Source organism: Odontesthes bonariensis, chromosome 17 (assembly GCF_027942865.1).
Source record: "Odontesthes bonariensis isolate fOdoBon6 chromosome 17, fOdoBon6.hap1, whole genome shotgun sequence".
Lineage (NCBI taxonomy): Eukaryota > Metazoa > Chordata > Actinopteri > Atheriniformes > Atherinopsidae > Odontesthes > Odontesthes bonariensis.
Window position 1 is genome coordinate 14,321,440 of NC_134522.1, and position 19,582 is coordinate 14,341,021.

General features: G+C 41.5%; 2 protein-coding genes across 5 annotated transcripts in view; one reads left to right on the forward strand and one right to left on the reverse strand.

Annotated features, from left to right (window-relative positions):
* On the reverse strand, window positions 1–18,279 carry lrrc9 (leucine rich repeat containing 9). Of its 4 annotated transcripts, XM_075448773.1 has the most exons (34): window positions 17,303–18,279; window positions 16,881–16,941; window positions 16,278–16,496; window positions 15,980–16,120; window positions 15,703–15,766; window positions 15,497–15,567; window positions 13,966–14,148; window positions 13,696–13,851; window positions 13,380–13,597; window positions 13,144–13,275; window positions 12,876–13,055; window positions 12,652–12,766; window positions 12,165–12,300; window positions 11,350–11,490; window positions 11,138–11,262; window positions 10,664–10,849; window positions 10,453–10,572; window positions 10,099–10,290; window positions 9,801–9,926; window positions 9,553–9,693; window positions 9,185–9,362; window positions 8,834–9,054; window positions 8,636–8,758; window positions 8,405–8,535; window positions 8,169–8,277; window positions 7,944–8,080; window positions 7,331–7,467; window positions 6,684–6,901; window positions 5,789–5,857; window positions 4,766–4,891; window positions 3,566–3,725; window positions 3,187–3,340; window positions 2,986–3,065; window positions 1–1,773 (listed from the first exon to the last, which is right to left on the reverse strand). In XM_075448773.1, exons 2-33 carry the CDS (start codon window positions 16,935–16,937, stop codon window positions 3,032–3,034), a joined length of 4,500 nt encoding a protein of 1,499 aa, XP_075304888.1. In that variant the 5' UTR covers window positions 16,938–16,941; window positions 17,303–18,279; the 3' UTR covers window positions 1–1,773; window positions 2,986–3,031. The 4 variants fall into 4 exon arrangements, with proteins under 4 accessions (XP_075304888.1, XP_075304891.1, XP_075304889.1 ...); XM_075448776.1 differs by having other exon boundaries at window positions 16,278–16,352; window positions 16,881–18,279; XM_075448774.1 differs by having other exon boundaries at window positions 3,575–3,725; window positions 16,881–18,279.
* rtn1a (reticulon 1a) overlaps window positions 17,847–19,582 on the forward strand; it is a 19,097-nt gene continuing 17,361 nt past the window's right edge. Inside the window, exon 1 of the mRNA XM_075448777.1 lies at window positions 17,847–18,280. Coding sequence (XP_075304892.1) covers window positions 18,058–18,280 — 223 coding nt within the window. The 5' untranslated portion in view covers window positions 17,847–18,057. The remainder of the gene's footprint in view (window positions 18,281–19,582) is intronic.

Consider the following 19,582-nt stretch of genomic DNA (forward strand, 5'->3'; position numbering starts at 1 on the left):
TTATTCAAAAACATTACCAACACTTAAGTCATTAAAGAAGAAATAATGCAAATCCCCTGAAATATAAAAAGCTGATACCAAATTCCCCAAAAGCTGATCATCAAGTGAAGCAGTGAAAATTGATTTCTGTTAGATTTACAAGAAAATTGGGTATTTGTCTGTTTGGTTGTTCTTATTTTTGCCATTTCAAACAGGCACTACTTTGTGTGTGATTGAAATAATGTGCTGAATGACACACAAGTTCAATAATGCGATAAATGACACACAAGTCCAGAAATGAAAAGCGGTTAAGATTTAATGCTTCTGTGAGGTTTTCTCTCATCCAAAATGTCTACACAAAATAGAAGCATTTTCCTTTTCAGCCTAATTGTCAGTCTCCATTCACTCTTTATTCCACAGGAAACAAATTACAGGACAATGACAAGCGACAGCAATAATTCAATGACAGACTTTAAAAGAAGCAATATGGCAAGACAGGATGTATTTTTGAGGATAAGAAAACAAGAACTTGAAACATAATATGTACCTTTTGAAGAGAGAATAATTTACATTTTGTGAATTACTTGCAGAGGGTTGTCATCAGCAGCCAAACAGTTCATTTTTACAATTTCAACTCCAGTGATGTTGATGAAATTGTGGCCCCAATCAAAGCACTTCTGAAGTTAATATAAGCTGGTGAGTGTGCAAAGCTTATAAAGTGTAAAGTTGTCTCTTTATTAAGTGCAGCACAATATGCAGTGTGACCTCGGCATCAGATGTCAATCAATCTCCTCACCCCTCTTATATTTGCTCCTAAAATAGGAACCCGAGTAGATTGCAGTGAAAACATGCTCCATTCAGCAATTTATTCACAGAGTTCTGGACTAATGGTTTTCTGAATGCACAGACACAGCAAATGTAGGGAGTTAGTGGACCAGCAGTAATGGCCCCATACAGAGCATGTGTTACTGTGTGTGTGCGGGGTTAAGGTTTCTACCGGGGGAGGGAGGCATCATCTATAACTGATTCGCAACAAGCACAAACATCTCTAATTATGAATCTAGATTACAACTGGAGAGACCGACTCACTTCCCTCGCTCCTCTCCTCTCGCTGTCTTTCCTTCTCCCTCTCGGTCCCTCCTGCCTGAGTAACGCTCCATATCAGGCCGATGAAAACATAACCTGTCACATTCCATCCCATTAAACCAGCTACAAACCATGTGGTTCGCTCACGTGGAGGAGGGAGGGAGACACACAGAGCAGTGCATCTGGGTTCACTCAGAGGTGATGAATTATTCACACTTTTTATGCTAATGTCATTTTAATGTAAGAAATACAGACGGATTTTCAGATATGCAACATACTGTGTGAGGTAGTATGTCTACTATAAGCTTACAGCACCCACAACAAAATTAGAAATAGTTATATATATAACATCCATGGTGCACATACTGTACACAAATATGAAATGTGTAATTATCCCCTGCAATACCTAATGCATTAGAGCACTCTCACTGAGCCCCCAAATCTGTGTCCTGAGTCCATCAGCTGCCATTTGATGTCAGGCAGAGCAAGGTAATGGCAGTGCACTCACTTGCGAAGTCATTAGCCCCGCTTAATGCTGGGAATTAACACAAATTAAGTGATGTTAAGTACATGCATTAGAGAGGAGCTTGTTTGGGGAGAGCGTTTCACTTTTGCAGTGTAGAGCCGGCTGTTGCCTCGGATGTTGAGCACAGTCGTGATGCACAAAACCGAAGTACACATAACCCCCTCCAACTGATGAGTTACCATCTACAGAGCAAGAGAAAAAAATAATTCAGGACTGATTAGCAGTTTTAATGGAGCTGTAAGGACACCTAGTGGTCATATTAAAGCCACTAATCAGTGGATTGGACGAGATGTTCTTTACTAAAATGCTGCAGTCTTTGCAATGGCTGTCGTTACATTTACAGTTTTGGTGTAGAGGGTGTACTTTTTCCAAAAGTAATAATAATAATAATAATAATAATAATAATAATAATAATAATACATTTTATTTATAACGCACTTTACATTTACAATAAAATCTCAAAGTGCTAAAAGTGTCTCAAAAGTGTCTCCTGACTCAAAGTTATGCCATTTTGAAGGAGAGTGTTTAATGAACGAGTTTAAAACGACAACAATAAGTTTTAGAGACATATACTGTAGCAGCCTGCAAAGTAAAACTAGAGACAGCTTCTCAGCATTATAATATTAATGTCGTTCTGTTGGAATTCCATTAAACTGTGTGTCTGGATTACAATAATCAGTTTGGAGGTCTCACAATAAAGGAACAAAATGTATTATAGGACACAAGTTCCATATTCAGATTTTTTTTATTAACCAGGGGACCACTAGAGTAAACCAACAGGTATATATATATATATATATATATATATATATATATATATAGGTATGGTAACTTCATTTCCACTCACAACACACAAGATTTTCCTGTTAGGGACAAAACTGCAGTGGGCTTTTTGAAAAGAGACTAACATGATGAAACCAACAATCTCTGAAATCCATTTGGACCTTATTCAAGATTACATTTTTATCTTAGTGACTGCAGATTATTGTCTACAGAGAGGTGTGCTAAAGCTGGATTATCCACTTGTTGGGGATGCATTTGACCCGATGGATGCAGCATGCCAGCCTCACACGCTCTTACATCTGTGAGTGTTTTTTTTTTGTTGTTGGTTTTTTTTCAACTTGTTTGGGGCAAAGGAGGGGATGGCAGTTGAAATGACACCAATGCCTCTCATCCTCAGATTACCATGGTTAGTGATCCCCGTATGTGGAGAGAGTCAAAGTCATTATAAATCCTTTTGATAGGAATGCATGGCATTCCTTCAACCAACAACTCACGTATGGAGATGCTCTTCTTAATTATGGCAAATGTACAAAAATGAATGTCCGGCACGTCTTGTCAGGACACAGAAATACAATGAAGTATGACCAGATATGACTGCTATGTGTTTTCACCTTTGGACTGTGTTCTGATCACTGAATGCTCCAACTCTTCTGACTGCTACATGGGTGGAAGTTTGCCACCGTGAGGGAATCTGGAATACAGTAATAAGTGTAAGAAAACAGTCACATACAGACTTTTGATTTTTTTTTAAATGTATTCTGAGAGGTTGAAATGAGCATTTTAATATTCAAGGCCATCTTGTCCATAATAACCTGCTGTCTTGCTCTTGTTTAGAATATGTGAAGATAGCTCTGTTCCCATCAAATGTGTCTGTGGTTGGCAGGTTGCTTACTGTTCTCCTGTTGTGTCGGAAGTTAGTGTCAATTTGGTTGCTTCGCCCAGCATTACAGTACTTGTGCTTCTTGTCTGATTTGGGGATCAGTGCAGAGATGAAAGTTAGAGGGTCAGAAGCAGTGTCACTAACTGCAGTTACCTGATATAATACTGAAAAGTCAACAATTCCAGGGCATGAAGGAACAAATCTCCACTGCACAACAAGCCAAACAAGTCGATCTAAAGCTCAGCTTTTTCATCATAAAACTTCAAATATGCACAACATATTTACACACTTGTGTGTGTAGCGGTTCTCACCTGCATTACCTGGGAAGGTGTCATGCCCATGCATTACGTTCTGTAGTCCTCCACTCATACTGATTCCTCTTAGAATGGTGTTATGAGGCAAAATGGGTAGCAGTCCAGGTAGGTTGATTTCAGTGGTAGGTAGAGATGCTCCAGAGTGCTGCGAGCTTTGCTTAAAGATAAAAGTAACATTGACAGAACTGCTATGAATAACATCAGAAGATGTTCAAATAGTACATAAAAATGATTGTGCAAAGAGGATCAACTCACAGTCTTTGACCTAACCAACACTTGCATTATTACTCTGCAGTGGTTTATTTCTTTTTTACCACAGTCCATGCAAAGTGTCCACCTCACCCACACACTTGGCACGGGTTAGTTGATTAGACTCACAGTTGTTCCAAATATATAAGCATCTTATGGGGGAACAGTAATTATTTTTCATAAGTAACAATGTTCAAATTCAAAGCAGTTGCAGGCTTTGATTAAGAGTGACAACTGGGATGGCATTCATGGAAGTCACAGAGGGGAGGTTTGTGTTATTAATGAGAAAACCCAGAATCTCTGCTCTGTCATTTCCATATCTACGATTAACAGAGGGGGTCGTGTTGACCTGGCTAATACAGGGAAAATCCACTGGTGCATTATCGGCCGGGCACATTTCATCTAATCAGCAGGATGATGCTAGCAGGCTTAGATTGCTTTTAATTCAGTGCTGCAGGAGCATTACCACCCCACTCTCATTACATGAACATTAAATCAGTCAGACTGACATGAAAGAGTCTGATCCAGGCTTTCCCCTTTTTTGGTGGCAGAGGTTCGGTTGTTGTCATTTTTCGTTCTTTCAGTCTTTTTATGAGCATTGTCTCTAATCAGAAATGGGGATGGCTGACTCTTTTTTTTTGTAATACAACCTCACCTCTGCAAATTTTCTAAATTAAAACCTTCCTTTTTTCATGTGTATGCAGGGTTTGTAGCCAGGTTTTGTTACAAGAAATTAGATCGCTAGTTTCGATAATGCTACACTTAATGTCCTCAGTAGAGAACTGGAGATATATATATAAAGGTTTCCGTTTAAGACTTGGCTGATGCACACACACACAAGCTGAAACATAACATGTTTCATATGTTACTCCTAAAGTTGGAAAAAAAAATATTTAAGACATGTTCATTTTTTTGGAGTTACTACTGTAGGATGTCCATAGTTCTTACAGATTGGTCCGCGCTGAGGAGTTCAGCCCTGGTCCGTTCCTCCAGAGTGACCATAACTCCATCTAGAACCTGCAACTGGGACAGACGAAGCACTACTGCTGGTCTGTGGAGAGAATTTCGTGCAACCTAAAGAGGGGTAAAAAAAAAAGTAAAACAAATACTGGTTTGATAAAGCGTACTGGTTACAAACAACTCTGTCCCTAACTCACATCTAGAAATTTTAATAATGGAGCCTGCCTGAAGCCATGGCTTGAGACATCTGGGATAAATATGATGCTATGTTGCTTCCAGCATTGCTATAGTGTTCCCAACGGCTATTCCAGTGACCCAGCTGACAGCAGCAGATATGTCCCTTCCCAGCTGAGGGCACCTTCTGGCCAGAGTATAAACCCAGCCTGTCCAGACACAGAAAGGCATGTTCCTGCAGGACACTGCTTCTGTTAACTTCTCTGTGTGTGCTAAAGGATGTCCAGTGGAAAAACTTTGGCTGCATAATATGGGAGAGACAGCTATTTCATGCAAGCAACAGCAGGAAGTATTGTCTCCAGGGTGGCTGTTGGCCTCTAGTCCCTGGCAGGATTAATATCCCGTCCCATGGGAAGAGATCAGGAATGGGGTCTAGAAGTAAAGAGGCTATCACAGCTGAGCATTACCCTGTGGACAACAGAGAGGCCATGGGCTGCAGGCTCTGCTCAAGCTTGATCCATAAGCTCCAGATGGGTGATATAACAGGGGCAATAGTACCCTGCCATTTGGTCAACGAATATGTCTCTGATGCCAGCCAGTTTGAGGCGCAGCAGACGGCCTATCATGTAATCACTTAATTTAGAGTTTTGGATTTGTAAGCATGCTTTTTATAATTTTAGAGTCAAAAAGCTAAAAGTGCTCTGACAGTTAGTGGATTCGTACCATTGTGAAAGCTTATCATAGTGGAAAAAAAAGTTAAAAATCAGATAACAATCTCCACTAATTCCCAAGTCCTGACAGGGTTCAATGGACAAACTGAGACTCAGGAATACTTACAGGATTACCAACCACAGAGAGCTCTGTCAGTGAGGGAAGAACCTCTAATTTGTCAAGCTCTGTGATGTCCTGTAAAAAAGTAGGGAAACAAAGATTATTTTATGTTCTCTCTCATTCACCAGCACCTCATTTAACTATTCCTCCCCACTTGTTATGGCCTCCTGCGTGTTGATAATGGAGACATATGCATCAGGGCAGAACCTTTCAGAATTCTGGAGTAGGGAGGATGGAAGCAGATGATGGCAGAGATTACATGTGTGAGCTCGCATTAATCTCATGAGAGAGTTTGGGCACGCAACGGGCCATGGGGGTGTTTTCTCTCATTCCCGGCTTTATGCTTGGACTTGGCTGGGATTCAAAGACACCCCCACTGTGAGGGGCTATGCTCTGGGATGATTGCTGTATTTTATGTCCTAATTGAATGCCTGAAAACATTAAGGAAGTGAAAGGAAAAAAGAACTGGCAACAAAAGTGCAAATCACTCGCCCTGGGTGAGGAGATGCAGACTGAGAAGCTGATTACACGTTGTCCTGATTGTTCCCCTCTTTCTTCATACACACGGCCCTGACCTTCAATCAAACGTGATTCTCCTTAATACTACCCCTTGCATGCCACAGTGGGTGGTAATGGCTCATGATTACTATACTTCATGTCTTACTTTGCAAATGCAGGGAAAAGTAATACTGGTACATGCTGAATAAAACGCATTCTTAAACATCTGACAGATATGAACCAATCAGTAAAAGTTGGTGGTAAATCAAAAACTGCACAAAGGATGAATGTGACCTTCCTGATAACCTCTGGAAATCTCTGTGCTGTGAGTCTTTCAGGCAGTTTGATTTGATATTCAGTTTCATTCAAATTTTCGATACACACCTTAAAAAAATCTGAATACCTGCAGCTTGTTCATGCCAAGGAATAGCTTGCGGAGCTCAGTCAGAGGATCGAGATGGTTTAGCTCCCGGATCCGGTTCTCTGTGAGGTGCAGTTCGAGTAGGACACTCTGGGCTATGAAGGAGTTCTTGGCCAGAGCTTTAATCCGGTTTCTATCTAGCACAAGCTCTCTGAGCTGGTGAAGTCCCTCCAAGCCCTCCACCTGACTGATTTCATTGCCTAGGCAGAGACAAAACCTCTCACAGATCACAGCTTTTTATAAACAAAAGAGAAGAGTGAATAGCAAACCCTAAATAATAATAAAAAAGGCTCCATTCTAAAGCTTTATAAATATTTGTCTGGTATTTCTTGTTTGCTTCTGCTGCAAAGGGTACTGAAATTACAGACAGAGCTTCCACAGGGTGCGAAGAAAAGAAAAGTGAGGTTGGTTTTGTGGGACAAACCACCCAGATAAAGCAAAGCTCAATCAAGAGCCATCAAAAGCTGTTGAAAAGCAAGTCAGTTGTCCTTTTCTTCAAGTTTCATCACCCACCTGGCCTTAGGTCTTTGGGAGACTTTGCTCTTTTAGTGCTTGTCTTTTCATGGGTTCTATACACCCCATTTTTAGTTGGCTTTGAATGGGAGGGGTGGTGCGTGAACCGTACATACCTTGGAGGAAGAGCGCTTTAAGATTGGTGAGCCTGCTGAGCTGTAGATTGGCCATATTGGAGATGCCATTGTGACTCAAATGAAGCACCTCCAGGCTTCCCATCAGTGGCTCAAAGCTGCCAGTGGGCCCTGTATCCCTTAAACACAGGCACAGAAAAACAGTTTGTAACCTCTGTGGTTAAACGAACATCTTGTTCTCCCTCCTGCTGCTGCGTTTATCTGGCCGGGACTAACAGGTGCGGACAAACTCATGACAATCAGAGTCCAGCCAAACAAAAGGATGCCTGTTACAGCTTTGCTTGTTCTCTACAAAAGAAATTTGTATTTGAATAAAAAAACAATGATATTCTTACAATATGTTGACTTGAATATTAGGTTAATTTTAGAGATTGATTTAAAAAAATTCAATATAACAATGAATTTTTATGTCAAATTATGAGAATTTTCTGATGATTGCACATACATGCATTGGGTGGTCAGTGCTGCCCCCTAATGGTTACTCTCCATAAAACAACTTTTCAAATGAAACAAATAAAAAGAAACATAGACAGGAAACATTCAGGAAAAAACTTCCCTTTTAGATAATTGACTAATATACACTAATTTTTATTACCTGCTGGCTTTAGATGGGTTCTGTTGGCCATACCCACTGGAGTGGACTTTAATGTGCAGCATCTGTCGGTTTGTCAGATGAGCCTGAGTGTGCCGGGGCAAAATGGACTCAATGTGGTTGTGGTTCAGACACAGAGCCTACAAAGAAGACAGTGTGAATAATTCATTTGTGTAAGGCTCATTTTCAGACAGTCTGCTGACATGTAACACTTAGTGTGATTTGTGCCTTGATGTTGGGCAGGTGGATGAGGCCTGAGAAGGAGGTGAGGTTGTTGTGGTCTAAGTTGACACTGCGCAGGTTACAGAAGAGGTCTGCTGGAGACAGATCGACCGTCCTGTGGGAGGGAAGGTGGAAATTCCTCATGCTTTGGCTTTCAGAACTCTATTCACTACCAGTGTATTTAACATTCTCATATAGATGTTCAAGTTTGTCTTTATCTGCTTTATCAACCAGGCTTTTACCTAATGGAGCAGGATTGCAAGGTTAGGTAGGTGATTTCTGTGTAGTTCGAGTGGCCAAGCTTCTCTGCTACTGTGTCAGTTGTAAGTCTCCCCGTAAACATATTCTTTGCACTCTCACACTCGCTTACTTCCTGGAGAAAACAACGTAATGAAGAGCAACAAATGCAAAAGACTGTATGTAAGTGCTGATATATCCGAGAGGTTTAATTGGTTGCAGATTTTGGCACGTACCACTGCAATTCCATCCAGAGCTTTAAGGGAAGGCAGATGGAACACCACATATATTCGATAGTTTTCCAGTTTCTGCACCAAAGGATTCCCATAGAGATCCAGAATTATGAGATTTGCCAACCCCTGATGAGGAAAAAGGGGGGTATGAGCTCAAATACAATGAAAATGGTGGGAAAATCTGAAACCTATTCTCCTCACTTTGAGATAGTAGATGTCTCTTGATGTAGAAATCTGGTTGCCTCCGATGTAAAGTTCAAGAAGAGACCAGAGTCTCTGGATGCCGTGTAGGGATGTGATGTAGTTGTTCTCCACTGAAAGAAAGGTGAGGCTGGGCAACTGGTCCAGAACTGAGGCATCTAGAGTGGACAACTGATTCCCATCTGCACTCAGTTTATTCAGGTACTGCAGTCTTGTTAAGCCTGAATAAGAAATTAAAAAAAGAGGGCAAAGCCATGAGAGGAAGGAGTGACAGTTACTTTGTTATGGGTTTGTCAGAGAAAAAAGATTTGAATGCTGTGATTTTCCATTGTAATGTTGAGCGTGGCTGACCACTGAGCGTGCTGATGCTGTTGTTGTTCAGGGAAAGCTCCTCCAGCTTCAGGCAGCTATCGAGACCCTCCACTTTAGAGATGTCGTTATCATTGAAGGAGGCCCACCGCAGGTTCACAAGCTTATTTAGATTGATAAGTTTGGAAATCCGTTGGTTGTCAAGGTTGAGAGAAGTGATCTAGTTAAAATTGTAGTTTCCCATGCAAACAAAAGTGTTAACATTCGTAAAGATGAAACATATTACAATGTGAATATTTCCAGGCAGAATTCCCCCTCCCTCAGACTTTCAGGTAGGTAATTTCCAGAAACATTGTACGTGTATCTTCACAATCACTTTGTTAATGAGAAGGCCACATGCTGTAGCTCACCTTCGAGGTCCAGTCTGGCTCCAGTTCTCTGACAGATCCCCAGGGTGCCGGTCTCAAGCGATGTAGGAGCTGAGCTGTTGACAACAGACTGAGACTGCGGGGACGGTCACTGGTGGTACGAGAGTGTGCCAGAAGAGTTGCCTGATTTGATTATATTAGAATGTCTCTTTACTAGCCAGGTTTATTTCTTAGACCAGCTCTAAGAAATAAAAACAAAATGTAACAAAATAAAAAGTAAAAATGTTAACCTGGGTAATTTTGGATGTGGCAGCCATCTGAACTGCCTCTGCAGCCTCCTCCTCTGTTACTAACATGCCATCCAGGTGTGTAAGGGTCGTGAGACGCCCTAATATGGTCATTCTGACCGTCTCTGGCTGAAATGAGGAAAAATGACTCAAACCTACTTGTGCTTTCCATCCTAAATTAGTGACCATTGCAGCATTTACTCCATGTATATGCAGAATGTTTAATGTTGTGTTCAATATTCAATTTGTTGAGCTTAAACTTATGTTTCGATTAATCTCCATAATTGATCACAGCACGGACCCTGTTCCAGGGATTGTATCGGGTGTCCAGTTTCAGCAAAGCAGGTGTGTGTTTCCTCAGCACAGCTGTATCCTCTCTGTCTTTGGTCAACTTGTTCCAGCACACGTCGAGCTGTCTGAGCTGTCCCAGCCCCCGCAGCCCTTCCAGAGACACTAGGTGATTAAAGCTAGCGTCCAAAAACTCGAGGTTAGGCTGCAAACAGAGCAGACACATGTTACATATTTCCTCTTCATACTATGGTCCAAAACACTCTCTCTTTTGGGCTTCTTTAGCATCCAAGTTTCTATTAACATGCTGCTATGTATGGCCTTAAACACACTACCCTTCAACACAATTTCATATTGTCACATTTACCATGTGAGAAACGTCATCAAGGTGTGTGAACTCATTGAAACTGATGGTGAGATGTCTCAGAGCTGTGAGGCTGGAAATCTCCTTTATTGTACTCAGACTGTTGCCATGAAGGTTAAGCACCTGCAGATTCAGTAATATATCAATGACAGGTTACTGTGAGTGTGTAAAACGGGCCTCAAAATTGCACACTTAAAAGAGACTAAAGACTTACAGTGATCTGACTGAGGATATTGGCTCTGGCCACATCTAGCAGAATTTTATCATCCAAGCTTAACACTTTGGGCTGCATTTTCAGCACAGGTTCCATGTTGAGGGCTGCTTTGTCCAGGATGATATCACTGGAAAAAGCAGTATCCCTCTCCGTCCTGTGGCTCAGCCCTGCAGGTAGTTTTTTGTCCTGATAACAGCACAATAAAATGTTCAGAACACATACACGCTTGTAAGTGCACACTCTTATACAGACTCTGTTATTTGTCGTTCACTGATTTAATAAAGAATGTGTTTCTTTAAATCAATTCATCAAAATTAGCCCAGAAAACGTTTTGGATTTAACAAGGATTTCAGTTTTATATGTGAAATTAACATTAAGCAAATACTTGTTCAATACGAATGGATCAAAGCTGACATATTAACAATCTAATATAGCAGTGTTAACAAACAGTGAGGAGACAGATGTGCTAATTACCCCAGTGACATATTGAAAATATACAATATACTCCGGTAGGACAAGCTCATGGTCAAACACAAACCACTGCCTGCGACGGGGATTGCCGTCAGTGCCAGTGTTTGTTTTGGTTGGGCAGGGACTCTCTGAATAAAAAAAAAAAACAGAGATGCAAAAAGCGTGAACAGTACAAACAAGAAAGCAGTTGTTGTGTCTTATAATTCACCGCATACCATCACTCGCCGCAGATCTGAGCTTGGCGTCCAAATTGCGATACACAGAGCAGACTCTCGGATAGCTGCTGATATCCCTCAGTTCTCCGTCACGGATTGGCATGCTGTTACCCAAAAACACTTTGGAAACAATAACATGACCTAAAGGCAAAAACAACACACATTTGCACTTTAGACATTAAGAGCAAAGCTCTGGCTATTGGTGTCAGGCAAGGGGGGGATTTTGTCCCCAGTTTTTTTTTTTATTCCTACATTGATCATCTGTCCGGACAATTCGAAGCTTGTCAAACAGGATACGTCGTTGGTAATTTACTGGTGAACCATATTTAGTTTGTGAATGATCTCGTGGCTTTTGGTCTGAGTAGTGCTGGTCTCTAGCATCTACTTACAAATGCGTTTGCGCCATGAATTCAGTGGAACATGATATCAAATATAATACTAAGAGTGTCTTTATGATCTGTAGAATCAAAGAGGACGCAGGCCTACAATTCTCCGACTTTAAATTGTCTGATAACAATCTTAGTTTCTGTAATAAGATTCAATACCTTGAGCATTTTATTACAGAGCAAACAACAGATGATGAAGACATTTCTCGGCAGCGGTGCAAACAGATGGAGTGACGACGTCTTTATTTAGGACCTATTGTCTTATAATGATGCCAAGAGAATGTTATGTTAGGCTGAGATATTTTAGTGCGAATCAGGTGTTCCTGGTATTATGTTATGTCATGTATTGTGTTTGTTTTTTTCATTTTGGACCTTGAGTCTGCAATAAAGCTTGATTGACCGATATTAATATGACTGAGACTAACTCACCATGCCTGAAAGGGATCGTATCCGTACTTTGTGTGGAATCCCCTTGGCTGGCGTGGCACACCGCATCCTCAATTCTGGGTTGTTCAGTTACACCTAAGCTGTTAGATAAGGGAACAGCATCCTCTCTTCCCAAAGCCTGACCAAAACAGTGCACATTGCAAAAGTCAGCTTGCTATGGACCACGTGTGAATTGAAGATAGTAAACTACAAAGCATAACACAGAGTTCTGCAATGTCTGCAGAGACGCAAGTCAGGCACAAAAGTCGCAATGTCACATAAGCAGACCGTTTCCTTGCTTTAAGTGTTCACTGCATTCTGCTCAATAACTGCACATGATTAGTCGGAATTTAATATTGCACTTGCAGTGCATTGTGTTGTCTACTGGTATGGAGTAGTTAACTGACTAATCCACCACTGATGAGTTCTCACCTTACACTTGATAGTCAGTGGTGTTGTGTAGATGAATTCCTTCTAGCAGCACACTCACCTTTTGTTGCTGGGTTGTTCTGAAACCTTCCTCCATAATGCCGAAAGCCTCTTCTCTCTCAGATTTTTCAGGGTCAGCTATGTAGAATAAGTACTCCAGTCGACGTCTGTAATTCCTGTTTAAAAAGATTCTTTCACAGGCTATCAAAATATTAAGCTTATGTCTGTAAGGATATTGTTAAAAGTCATTCATCAGCCTTTTCTTTGCAGTCTAGCTTTACTTACTGTGAGAAAGAGAGAGATTCTTCACTGGAAAGCAGGCTATGAAGCTTGTCCTCAAAGCGAAGCCTCAAAGCACTGTTGTGAATGCGGAAAACTTTATCGATCTTAATGTCAGTGATGCTATGACTTTTGTAGTCTGAAGGAGTGAACCGGGAAAACAGGAGGTCGCAACATGAAGTAAACCTGTTGGCCAGACAAAAAAAAAAAGCTTTTACTTCTCTGTGAGTGTTGCGTACAAGATGGTTAGGATGCAATAATACTGAACAAGTACCAGGGGTCCGTGGGGCAGCCCTCCTCCAAACGGATATTTCCAACACTTTCTAGCTCCATCAATAAAAACTGCACCAGATGTTCCATCTTTTTTGTGGCTTGGGTCAACTCGTGCTCATACCAGGCTTCGATACTGCACATAAAACAACAAACATAGTCTCTTCAAGTTGGAGCTATACTTCAGCACTTCAGAAATTGAACGTCCTGTAAAAAAACAAATTGATTAAGGACACTAACTCATCCATCCTACTGGCCCATAATTTCAGTCTCTCCCCGAGTGCTTCAGTCTTAAGGAGTATTTTGCGCTCCATGGCAGGATCACGACTGATGTCAGTGGGTGAATCACTTCTTTCAGTTAAACCATCCTCTGGGTGGGCCGATTGTTCTGGTTCATTCTGCAGCTTACAGCCAGACTTCTTGCGCCCGACGGGCATCATGGAGAGCTCCCGCTCAAGCTAGGAATATATACAAATTCAAACAGCTCTATATAATTCATCCTGCACACTTCTCACAAACGCGACAGTTTTCTAAACCTTTCAGGGACCGCACGTACACTTTTGAGCGCATGACTGAGGGTCCTGATGCATTCTTCGGGTAACTGCAACAGAGCTTTCTTCCTCTCCATCAGATTGAACTGAGTCTCTGCCAGGTTCCTGCGAGCAGTGCGCACCCGCATGTTGTAGTACATCATTTTCTTCATCACGGCAGACTAAAGAAGAAAATTGAAAGAGTTGAAACTTCGTTTTCAATTTCTCAAATGTCGCTGAAGAAATCTTGAGTTTAAAGAGTTAAAACACAGAGCCCGACGGACACTTCTCGATACCTCTGCCGCTTCCTTGACTTGTTCGCCAGAGACGTCGTAAATGTCGAGCCGCTGAAGGCCAGGCATGTGGTACAGTAGATGTGTGACATAATTGCACAGCAGACACACTGGGTTTGGGGTTGACATGGGGTCCTTCAGTGCTAGTTCTCTCAGATGGGGCAAATGGGCGAGCAGGGTCAGCTCCTGTTACAGCGTGACATAAACTCGAGTTAGAGAGCAAGGCCTCTGTTGGTCGCGGATAAGTGTTTTCTAAATGACACTTTTGTTCCCCAAGCTAATGCAGCAATGTATGTTCAATCCCCTTGACACGTTCTCTTTTTTTCCTTGATCACATTTCCACGAACTATTCATTTTCTCATTAATTATAAAAAGATTCCTTATCATAAACATCCAGTGACCTAAAATTAGGGTTTCTGCAACCCTAATTTGTTGTTGTTGACTGCGCGCTGGAAACGATGTGTAAATATCCGGCAGGTGCCATTAAAAGCAAAAGAATGTCTTGGAAGATTACCATTTCTTTTCTCCTCTTTATTCACCGCCGCCAAAAGAGATATGACCCTCTGAAAATGCAAAGGAGCAGAGACCTTTTCTTTGATACCGCAGTTATTGCCCCGGGCTCTGCACAATGAGCAGCAATAATTGCATTCCTTAAAGCTGGACTGGAGAAATAAGTGCTGCGGTGTGAAGCCAATCAAAGCAAGAAACACAAAATTTTTTGTGTCAAAATGACCTTGTACAAAACAGAATATCGGTGTGCTCTGAATAAGCTCGTCAGCAGCAGCAGACTGTGTCTAAAATGTATAACTAACATAAACCTTGATATTAACTATCAACCCTCCAATATCAAACAAACCCAATGATTGCATATAGCTGAATGTGGAATGAAAAACATTCAAATCTCGCTCCTCAATAGCTCAGAGCGGTCTCGTTAAACCACCCTGTTGGAAGAATGATTGAAAATCTGATCTGACCGAGACCCCGACAGCTATCAAGTATTTAGAAATATGGCCTTTTGTCACGCTCTGGTTTTTAACAAGACAATAAGCAGGGTTTATGACAAAAGGCTGGTTGCTGGAATAAGAGCTGAGGCGTCGTGCCAATCAAAGCGAGAGCAACATAACTTTTTCGCTTTTCTTGTCAAAAGGGCCTTCAACAAAACAATGACTTGCTCCGAATGCGTGTCAGCTGCACCACACGTAGAGAATGTATAACTAACACAAAGCTGTATTATTAAAAAAAAACTTTCACGCAGTTTTTTTATTATTTATTTCTTTAGATAAGATGAAATAAATGTATATCATTGAATGCAGAAGGGCAAAAACTGTAATTCCTGCTGCTCAATACCTCAACGAAGGTCTCGTTCAGCCAGTCTGTTGTAGAAATGATTAAAATCTGAACTGACCCAGACCATGGCAAGAATGTAGAAATGCCATTTTGTCAACCCAAGGATTTTTTAATAAGATTTCAAAAATAAGTGAGAAAACTTTTTACGGAAAGAATTCTAAGAGCATATTTCGGTGTTTAGTCTTACCTTAAAGGAGCTGATCCTGTTCCCGGATAGATTGAGATTCTCAAGGTTGACATTGGGATCAAGGCTGTTCCCTAAAAAAATAAAAAAATAATAACAATTATAAGAATAAAAAAAGTTAAACATTATTTTGATTTTTTTTTCTTTCCCCTCGCCAAATCTCTAATGAAATGCGTCAAAGAAATCAGAGAAGATTCTACAAATCCTACCAATCTTTTCAATATTGTTGTCAGCGAGGTTCAGTTCCTTTAGGCTTTGAAGTGTGTTCAAGCCCTTTAAGGGGAAGAAAACACAGAACTGGTCAAACATATTCATATGCTGCATGAGAAAACGTGTGAAATTAAAAAAACAAAACAAAAAAAATGATAAATGGAGTAAAAATGTAGTTTTTGGACCGTTCATCCTGTCCTAAAAAGAAGCAATCCAGAAATAAATAAATAAATGGACGGACGGACAGACAGACAGACAGAAATTTACATTTCAAACCTGTATCTTAGTAATGCGGTTGTTATTAAGCCACAGATCTTGTAGGTTGACCTGCAGTTCCAGATTCTTTATTTCACAGATCTGATTATCATAAAGGTAGAGTTTCTCCAGTTTCTGACAGTTCTGTAGTCCAGATATTTCCTGTAGTTAAAGACAATATGACACGGGCTACTTTGATGCATGTTGAAATCACACCGCGTGCAATTCAAACTGCGTCATCAAGTCATAACAGGCTGACATAAAACTTACTTCCGTTAGACTGGGTTACATTTGTTATGTGAATGCAGGACAAACTCACTGTGAGGTGGCACTGGACTATCCAGAGCTCTTGGAGCAAAGGGCAGCATTCAAGTCCTTCAACGTGTTTTATATCCTGTTCAACGATAGTAAGTTGGCAGAGACTTGGGAAATAGGAGAGCCCGACAATGCGGGGGAAACCAGAGAAGAAGATCTCCAGTGATCTGATGTTGCTCCCTTCTTGTGAAATTTTGTCATAGCACACCCCATTAACCTGGCACTGTTGAAAAGGAAACGATAATCACTCTATTGTATAGAAACCTAATCATTACTTTATCTTTATAACGACCTTAAATGTTTTAATCAACACACACACAGATAACTTTCCGCTGCTGAATTGTTGGGGGGGGGGGGGGGGGGGGTATTCAATATAGATACATTTGTCACATAAAGTTAATGTGAGTTTCACACAGCAGAGGCTGGAACAATATCTGAATAAATAATGAAAATAAAAGAGTTAACAGTGAACATTTCTTTTACAGTGAACAGTAGATTGTTTTCCCTTTATTTCTAATCAAACACTATGTCTATATGATTTTCATATTACTGCATTATGCATCTACATTTTCCTGTCTCCCACCTGTTTTGGACCAATTGCACTTACCAGTTTCTTTACCACTTCCTCTTCAATACGGTCCATCTGTCTCTCACTCTGCAACATGACTCTGCAATGACATGAAACGGCTCTTTGGAATGAATTATATCGGCTTTATTTTACAAAGAGTCCACCAGGATACAGCAGCAAAAGTCATGACAATTATTAAGGCTGTATAAACACACTAGTAACGCCACAGAGAACCAGCAGCATCACCACAAATCGCCTCACATTGGTGCTAACTTCGTTAGCCAGTCCCTAAAAACGCCAAAACTCCCTTGCTGTGAACGCAGACTATATACATTAAATTATCAAACGACAGACATGCTCATCTTAGCATAGATGTAGCAATATGCCAAATTCAATCTTACACAGAAAAACATAATTAACACATGTTATCCAAGACAAAAAAGAGAGGCGCGCTGCTCCACCTGAGTTGAACAGAGGTGTTTGATATCAATTCGTATCCAGGCACGAGAGTTTGGTTGCTAAGGAGAAACGTCTAAACTTTTCAATCCATCTTCATACTTTCGGTTGCCACACGAGGGCGCCATAAAGCAAGATTTATCCCCCCAAGACAACACCGTACGACACACAACTATCTAGAAAATTCAAAACATACGCTGGTGCCAAAGAATATCGAAGTAGCTTATGTTTTTCTAACGTCTTCTATTCACATGATTCATACTGTGAAATTTCACCTGTGAAATGTTTCTCTGGGCCAAAAGTCCCAATAACAGTAATCACTATAACATTTTTTTTTTTTTTTTTTACCCAGGAATATTCTTTTTTGTTTTTTGTGTGACTGACTCTCACTGTCAAACGTTTCATTTCAATCGTAAGACGGAAACGCTTCTCATATTTGTCCCAAATAAGGATCCAACCCCGTGTCTGGCGGACAACCATGACGTCAGCGTTGGATCAGTGAAGTAAAACAATCAACCTCACTCCTCTCCTCCTGTTCCCAAACCGACCGCTGCGCCCGTGTGTCCGTGGCGTCTACAACCCCAACCCCCCCTCCCTTGGGCTCAGCTGACAGAAGCCTGCCAGGAGCTGTTTGGTTGTGTGTTTTTCCTCTGCCATCCATCCTAACGGCCCCGCCGCTCTCTAGTAGCGCCGGTGAACGGTAAACAAGAAGAAGAAGCCTCGCAGCTACTGTGTCGTCTGTCCGACAACAGGAACAAGCATGTCTGCTCAGCCCGGTGAGGAGCTAGGCTCGGAGGGGAAGTGGTTTGGGGATGACTACGAGAGGAACGGCCTGTTTGGGAGCACGCCGACCCGGTTCGACGAGTTACGTGAGGAATTTAAGCCGAGGGGGGGCGACGCGGTCGGCGACCTGGATCAACAATTTCATCCTTTCCAGGACGACGGGAAAAGGCCTGCCGTTGCCATGGAAACTGCATCTACAGGTAAAACTCGCTCTCACCGCAACTTAAAACGTAATATTCACCGGCGTGGCGTATTTCAGACAGATTAGGTGCCATTGTGCCAAATGTTGAGCACAACGCGTCGGTGTTACGGTGTAAATACGGCGCGCGAGAGATTTGTCACCGATTACGACAGACGACCTGCTTGTCTGTCGGCACGGCGGGTTCAAACTACTGGACTTGAAAACACAAAGAGAACGCTGCTAAGGGAGCAACTTTCACATGCGGATAGGAAATCAGCGGCCACGGGATGAAATAATGGCATTCCCGGCGAAATCCAGTCCAACCCGGCCTTGGATAGACAGGAAACATCATACATGTCCCGCAGCTTGCCTGCGCAGGTCTTACAGTAGTTTGGTAGGACTAAAGTCTAGGTGGGATTCAGCAATCATTATCAAACAGCCTGTTGAACTTTGTATGTCCCATCATCATTCACTGATACCAGTGCTGTAACAGCCCTCGCATTTAGGAAAGTCTTATATCTGTAGTAGTGTTAATAATAAGAACAATATATGCAGTGTCAAGTGGTGGAGCAAGATAAATAGATACATGTCACTCCCACTTAGCCTAGCTTTTAAAGGCAGTGTCTACATAGAAAATAGACTATTCCTATAACATATCACAGAAAGACAGATTTTATCTAAAGCTTTTATTGGTTGTGAAGTAAAGAGACTGATGCAGGATGGAACCTTGTGCCATGTCGTTGTGTGCTGGAGGCGTGTGTTTTTGTCGGAAGATAATGTAGACCTCAGATCTAAGTACCTCACCCTTCTCAGCACAGCTCAGCTCACGCTGCTATTTTTAATCCTGAAGTAACATGGCTCACCATTCGCTTGGCGTGCAAAACGGGGGCCCTGCACTTTAATTCACGAATTCACTGAAAAATTCACGAGATTATGCTTGAAAAAAATAAATAAAATACTAAGAAAGCTGCCCAATTTCCTCCCTTGGCTGCCCAGGCCCTCTCTCATTCTGCATGCTGCTGCTGATCCAAAATGGAAATAAAACAACTATTTTCTGGATATTCTTTCAGTACAACACCTTTTAATTCTTTGGGGCACATAGGAGAACTTTTAACATCAAAAGCTGAATCGATTAAGAGGGGAAAGCTGTCACAGAATTTGAATATTACACAATATTTGAAATGATGAACCGGCCAGCTTCTCTCCCCTGAAAAAGTAAACAAAGCTCATGCTCTACTTTCATAGCAGTCTGCTGGAGGAGCTGCGTATGTGCCCACACACATGCACACGCAGACTTTGTTTTGGTTCCTAAAAGAGTAAA